The sequence below is a fragment of the Glycine max genome, chromosome 7, assembly GCF_000004515.6.
Source record: "Glycine max cultivar Williams 82 chromosome 7, Glycine_max_v4.0, whole genome shotgun sequence".
Lineage (NCBI taxonomy): Eukaryota > Viridiplantae > Streptophyta > Magnoliopsida > Fabales > Fabaceae > Glycine > Glycine max.
This window is the reverse complement of record NC_038243.2, coordinates 19,119,597-19,127,047: the sequence shown is the minus strand read 5'-3', so window position 1 is coordinate 19,127,047 and position 7,451 is coordinate 19,119,597. Positions and strand designations below refer to the sequence as shown.

General features: G+C 34.7%; 1 protein-coding gene across 4 annotated transcripts; it reads right to left on the bottom strand.

Annotated features, from left to right (window-relative positions):
* Positions 1–242: 242 nt before the first annotated feature.
* On the bottom strand, positions 243–7,045 carry LOC102666603 (protein SIEL). 4 transcript variants are annotated; one of them, XM_006583613.4, is made up of 8 exons: positions 6,207–7,045; positions 4,574–4,651; positions 4,204–4,437; positions 3,882–4,073; positions 3,104–3,244; positions 2,649–2,738; positions 1,556–2,058; positions 243–1,174 (listed from the first exon to the last, which is right to left on the bottom strand). In XM_006583613.4, the coding sequence occupies exons 1-8, from the start codon at positions 6,771–6,773 to the stop codon at positions 253–255; spliced, it is 2,727 nt and encodes a 908-aa protein (XP_006583676.2). In that variant the 5' UTR covers positions 6,774–7,045; the 3' UTR covers positions 243–252. The 4 variants fall into 4 exon arrangements, with proteins under 4 accessions (XP_006583676.2, XP_006583677.2, XP_006583678.2 ...); XM_006583614.4 differs by having other exon boundaries at positions 2,682–2,738; XM_006583615.4 differs by lacking the exon at positions 3,104–3,244.
* Positions 7,046–7,451: the final 406 nt, after the last annotated feature.

Below are 7,451 nucleotides of genomic sequence, written 5' to 3'. Positions count from 1 at the left end.
GAAGAAATTTCATCTTACCAATGATAAAGTTTGAGCACTTAAGCATTGAAAACAATATCATAGCAAGAACAACTCCACATTTGTTAATTTAAGTCATGTGTTTGGTGGTTTTGCCAATAAAAAATGGTCAGAATCATTCGAATAATATCACACTAGTATTTTAGTTAATTTATGTGTTCAGTGGTTTAATGTTTTAGTACGAGCAGTGCATGTGAAAGAAACGAGCATAGCTTAAATAAGAAAGAAAAAAAATTAAGCTTTACTAACCTTGGAAAGATAAACTTGTTTTTCATTACAAAGAAGTACTAGTTCACGTTTCGGTCCCCCAAACTTTTGGACTGGACTAACATTTTCAAACAAACATTCTGAACCAATGCAAACCTTCAATATAAGACAATCAGCTTCTGCTGTTCTGTAGAACGGCGCAACAAATGTACATTTTCTTACCTCTTCAGAGCCTTCAGAACAGTCCAAATCTAAAAAGAAATATTGTATGAAACCATCATCCAAAGTCATCCTTAGCCACAACCGACTCTCACTTAAAATATTATGGAGAGTGATTTCACATTGTATACCAACGGGTAGTCCTGAAACAAAGGGAAGAGGATGTTCAAAGTCAATATTGGGAACACTTAGTTCTGCCTTTACATGTTTGATTGGTCCATGAAACACAAACTGCTTTAGGGAGAAGAACTTGAGACATGCTTCAAACTGAAGTGGACTGCAGGAAGCTCCATTGATGGAGGTGCTACTTAATACTTTCCCAAGTTCAACTAGGAAATTGGATGGCAAAGCTGAACTTTCTTTAAGGATAGATTCAACACGTAAATATAGACTACTCAACCTCTTTAATGTATGATTAATACAGCTGATTTCTTCTTTAGATATCCTGAGGGTATAAGTCAATAACATTAGCTCCAAGACATTCAATTCCTCTTCTGCAGAGAAACCTATAAACCTACTCATCAATTCTTTAACCCTCCTATCAAGCTTTCCCAGTTTGAATTCCAATTTTCCTATTCCCTGATAACACAACCCTTTTGCTGGAAGCAAATTGTTCCATACTTCTGCAAGTAGCTCTATTATCCGGAGATACAGTAAAGTAAATGCCAAAGCATCAGCATCACCAGATCCCAAAGAATCAAATTTCATAGTGGTTAACTCCTTCAAACACCTGCATCATTGACATCAGCACCCCAAGGGAAGCAATGATTAAAATAAACAAAAAGACATTATTAGATACATGCATGCTAAATTTAAACAATAAAAAAAATGTCATATTTAAGTATGTTATAAGCTTGCAGGACATCTTAAATTTCATGCCTAGAAACTGAAGAAAGACACTACCGACTAACCAGAATCCCCATAATTTGTATGTAATGTAAACTCATCACACAATTATACACCGATATGCCCAAATTGAGTTATTGTAAGCGAAGTCTGTATACAGGTTTGGGATTAATTATATGCAACATACACATAATACAAATATCAGAAGAAGCAACAGCAAATGCCAAGGCACACATGTTAATGAAGTTGTACTACAATTCATTACCTCAAGGACCTTAGCACTTCATTTGTGTGACCTGACTGTATCCTCGGCCACATATCAGGGAGCTTTGCAAGGATGTAATTTATCAAGTTTGTAACTTCATTATACACCGATTGCTGTTGTTCTACCTGATCATTTGCTACCTCTTTTTGCTCCCTTGTGATATGTGAATCAATTTTGGAACCAATCACCTCATTGCTAGCAAAATTTGGAGCATCACCTTCAAATAAAGGAAACTGTTGCTCCCCTTCCCCAGGGTTAATATTTGTTGCAGAATACTCTGTAGATCTGCTTTTCTCACATAGGCAGGCCAAAAGGGCATCCCTATCCATGATATCACTAAAAGCATTATAAATTCTACCTAGGAATGTAACTGCATAAGAAAACATTACTGGTGGTATTCTGCCTACATCAGCATTCAAGAGTGCAGCAGATATAGAAAGAATTAACAGTGCAGCTATCCTTGCACTATTAAATTCTACATTTCCTTCCAAAGCAGTTTCTACCTGTCAAAGCAAAAAAAACAAAAAAAGTAATCAGTGCCACTCCTTCAAACAAATATAAGTATAGGAAAATACTTAGATACGGTACCATAAATACCTAGGTAATACGCAAAGACATTCAATGAATTCCTTTGTTTTGCATATTACCAAGGTGAAACTCCAAATTTGATTGGAGAACAGAACCAATGGAATTATATCTAAGTTTTGTCCATTAGGTATGTACTCCCTCAAATATAAGAAGAAAAAAAACATTTTTTCTAGGTTTCAAATTTAAGAAAATTTTAACTAATTTTATCTTATTTAATGTTACTATCTCTAAAATACTCCTCATTTAATTGAGGTGTTAGTTTAAATGACTCTTCTTTATTCCTGATATCAAGTTCCAATGAAGGATAAGTCGGGAAAAAATTACTTTTGATTGAAATTGGTGCAATTAAATGTGATTAGCTAACTTTCTCAATTAGTGTGAATTAGTTTTTTTTTCTAATATTTGAGACCGGAAGGAGTATATCTGTTTCATTGACATGCAAAATATGCAAAATGTTCAAGAAGTTCTTGTATATGATTATATACTATAATCCAAATGAATGCACCTCTTCAAACATGTCCTTGATAATCAAGCTTACAAATTTCTTGTGATTTCGGCCCAGATGAGAAAAAGTAGAAAATACATCAGCTTCATCCTGGAAACATAAAAGTTAAAAAGTTAAACATATGAAAGATATAAAAAGTGGTTGTATTGAGAGTCTTGGCTCCGTCTTCTAAAAGACCAGGATTAAGAAGCATGTAATTGATAAAGCAAAGACAATATTTTGGATGGAATGAAAAGGGATAAGCTCAATATTTTTCTTATCCCTTTTTGATTTAAAAACCATCAAAACGAAGTGAAATGAATTTTTGGCAAGTAATGTAATAACAAACTTTATCAACTGATGTAACATTTTCGCAGATAAAACCCCTTTGCCTCTTGAAAATTAAAAATTTAACAAGAGATTTAGCATAGCCATTGAAAAAATAAGAGACAATTGGAACATAGTATAAAGCAAACCTGTGGATAACTGTCTAAACTTCCCAGAAGACTGTCAACAGATGATTTGAACAATGCCAGATAATTTAGCTTCACTACTTTAAGTATTTTCCTATCAGTATATCTTACATCCCAACTGTTATCTACCAAAGCACCAAGAAACTGCAAAATAAAATGAAACTTATGACTAATAACAATAATAAATTGCAACAAAGATTTAAAAAGGCAATGCCATTAGGTGAGTCAGTAAGAGAAAATTTCATCATTTTGGCAATGTAGGAGGTTTATTAAAAAGATTAAGATCGCTTAAGAATTCAACTCAGAAAAACACACTCAATATCCATAACTAGTCTCAAACCAAACGAAAAATAGAAAATGAAAACTAGAGGACATTGTTTTAATTAAAAGTGAAAATAAAAAATGAAAATAGAAAACGTTTTCTCTAACCAAACAACACCTTATTAATTTGAAACCCAAATATAACCCTATTCATCTACCAGGAAAATAACCAAACCACTAGCATAACTCCTTAACCATAAAAAGAAATGGGATTCCCCCCCCCCCCCCCTATTTTTTCCTACCTCCTACCACAGTAAACAAGGTAAAATCTCTGATTAAGAAAAAGAAAAGCATACAAATAATCACTAAATTTCGATTCTCCATACAGCAACAGGAAGGAGGTTTCATAATTAGGCCAACACGAGATGCATCTTGAAGCTTCAAAGAAAGGAAAAACCATAGGCACTAAAATATATACTGGACATAGAGCAAAATGATTAAAAAAGAATCAGAAACATACCATGTGCAAATGTTTTTCAAGAAGCTTTAAACGGCCATTAATTGCCATATGATGCAAGGTTTCTAAAGATTGTAACCGAACCACCTCCGATTCATCGTTCAAAACATCCATTAACGAGTCTAAGGCTTTACGCGCAAACTCAGAAGATAGGCTTGTCAGCGTGCATAAGGACTCACATACAGACTTCCTCACCTTCAGGTAAGGCAGAAATGAAGTCAATAATATCATATAATCACATAAGGAAAAAACATTATAACTATCCCAGATATTTGCTGTCAATTTTCAGATGAATCTCTGCAAACAAGGGATTTTCAAAAGTTACCTCAAAGAACTCATCCTCAAGTCCATGAACTAGTGCACCAGCAACATTAGTTGCCAACATGACAAATTGTTCAGATGTGCGCTGACCCAGAGTTTCCTTTTGCTTTCCATGCCCTGAAACTCTCTTTGATAAACTTTGCAACAGAAGATCCTCCGATACCATTTCCATCTTTCTGAGGCCACTAAATGCTTCAACCCTGACCTTCATGTTCATATCTCTTGCCATGGAGCATAGCTATATGCACATACAGTGAATGTGTTATGAGATATTGAGGGATCAACCAACAACTGTCAGAAATGCTAGAAAACTCAAACAGAAACTAAACACCAAAAAATTAGGGATATATGCAACCCACAGTATAGGAGTATACCTTGGCAAATATGTCGTTGGACCAATAGGCTTTCATGTCTGAGTTAGAAGCTGCCAACATCAGACCCCATGAAGCCACCTGGAACATAACAGTTTACATCATTCAAACACTAACCACCATCAACTAGCTAAAAACCCCAGAAGTTTCATGAGATTAAACAAAACCCCCTTATTTTTTCTAACCCAACACTAACCTTAACACAACATCTGATGACACACACTGAGATATCTGATTTTATCATTTCTAATATTCCCGCAACACCATAACTAGCAATAATTAAAGAGGAGTAAAAACTTGGTTTAGTTAGTCATCAATCATCTAAAGACCCTACATCACATTGGCTCTTGTTTGTAGGTGATCAATAATCAATAATAGGTGATATCAAATTAGTCCTTCAATGCTGTAAACCCACATGTGCCTTCCAAAAAATATTCTCCAGATCACATTTGTCCTTCGTTCATATATCCAATTGGTCTTCAAATTGCAATTAATAGGAACGGCTGGAACACCATTAGTTTGGTCCACTAGAAGACCAATTTCATGGCATTAACTGACACTGAAATACTACTCTAATATCACCATGGTTTTAAATGCGATTTACTGCAGTTATAAAAATCTCAGTAATTTGCCCAGAATTTCAATAACAATTTAAAACCATGATCATCACTATATATAGGCAACATGTAGTCATGTATAATTGAAATACGTTTTAATACAAGATCATTTTAAACATTTCCTCTAAAACAATAATATTTTCAAAGTCACCCACGACGAGGAATTTGTGTTCAAACCTAAAACTAGGTTCACAATGCTCCTCCAAGTTTAAAATTTTGTTCACATCTGTCTTTCATATTTTTTAAAAAGTTCACAATAGTACTTCATGTTTTTAAAATACTCAACTTAGTCATTACTTAAGGGTCAGATAAACGTCTTTTATCGTTTCAGACCACCTCTGTTAACTGAAGGACTAAATTGACTCTATTTGTAAATGTTAGCAATTAAAAAAACTTCTAAAACATAAAAGTTCAGATAAACGTCTTTTATCGTTTCAGACCACCTCTGTTAACTAAAGGACTAAATTGACTCTATTTGTAAATGTTAGCAATTAGAAAAACTTCGGAAACATAGAGGATCATGTATTTCACTTAAAAGTTAATTTACTTTTATAAATAAATTTATATATATATATATAATAAATTATATTTTTTCAATTTATCCTTTTTTATTTACATATCTAAATTAAATTTTAATTAAAATAATTTTATATCACCATAAATAATAAATAATAAATAAAGGCTCCACTGTCAATAAAGAAATAAAATGACAAAAAGGTATAATACATAAGTCAATTCTAGTTTTTTTTTTAATAAATAAAATCAGTTCATGATTAAAATAGTATATGCAAGTTTAAACTTAATTACTCTGTCAATGAATAAATAAAATCACAAAAAAAACAGTAAAAACCAATAACCTAATATTGATTAAAAGAAAAACCCAACATCTGACAAAAGAATTCAAGTGGAATTCCTGATCTATTTTATCAAATTTAAACTCAAAATGAAATCAAAAGTTAAAGTGAGAGACAGAAAAGAAAAGAAAAGAAGAGAGTGAGAGTTGTAACGCGAAATCTTACCACGCGAACCGCAGAGAACCTAACGGAAGGATCCACATCCCGAAGCAGCCGGACGGCGCGTCGATAACACGCGTCCACCAACCCAACGTCTTTCGATTCTCCGCCGCGCTCGCAGAAACCGACGAGCCCTTCCAGCGCCGAGGCTCGCACGTGCGGGAAAGGGTCCTTCGTGAACCCTAACAGCACCCCGAGCAGCAAACCGTGCCGAACCTCGAACTCCGCACCCGCGTTTCGGAGCATCCACGCGCGCACGGGCACGGACGCGCCAAAGCACAGCGACGCGAAGCGCGTGTCGTCGAGGTTGAGGCGCGTGAGCGAGATGGCAAGGGCCTCCACGGCGAGGCGCTGCGGGGACGGGAGGAGGGGAGGTGAGAGGGCGAGGTCGGGGCGGAGCGCGGCAGCGTCGGAGAGGAGCTTGAGCGCGTGGTGAGAGGGGGAGCGGGCTAGGGTTTCGAGGATGGAGGAAACGGTGTGTTGTGGGGTTGAAGGGTGGAGGAGCAGGGAACGCATGGTGCAGAGCGTGCGGAGAGAGAGAGGTTGTTCGGAAGTGTCATTTTGTTCGGCCATTGCTGGAAACTGAAAGTGACCGTCCCGGTGGTGGTGGTGGCGGCGGTGGCTATGGTGGAGGAGAAAGTATTTAGTTTTGGTTAATTTTGTTTTTACACTGGAGACAACTTTTTAATGGAGGGAATGACTATTTTTTTTAGTTTTGGCCCTGTATGGAAAGAAACTGTGAGAGAAAAACAATTGAAATGAAAATGAAAAAGCAAGGAAAAATATAGTTCATTTTTATTTAGAGTTTAATTTTTTTCTATTTTTCTTTAATAAATAATTAAATGGCAGAGAGACATTATTATTTTGTATTTTCTTTCTCCATCCAACAGATATGAAAGTGAATCATGTTAACAAAATTGATATCTCATAATTGGCTTAACATTAAAAAATAATTAAATATATTGTGTATGAGCAATGTTAGTAATAATGCAATATTTTATTTAACATAATTGTTTTAACTATTTAAAAATTTGGTCAACACTTCGATTCTATTTTTTTGTGTATTAAAAAATGTTTGTTTGAATTTAGAAGAAATCCACTTCTTAATCTTTAGTTTTTTTTTTTATCAAGGGATATCTTAGATTTGTAAAAGAAATTAAAATAAAAAACATATACATTTTATTACATTATACATTATTGATTAAAATTTATTAAAAATTTAAAATTAAAATATTATATACATATCCATTC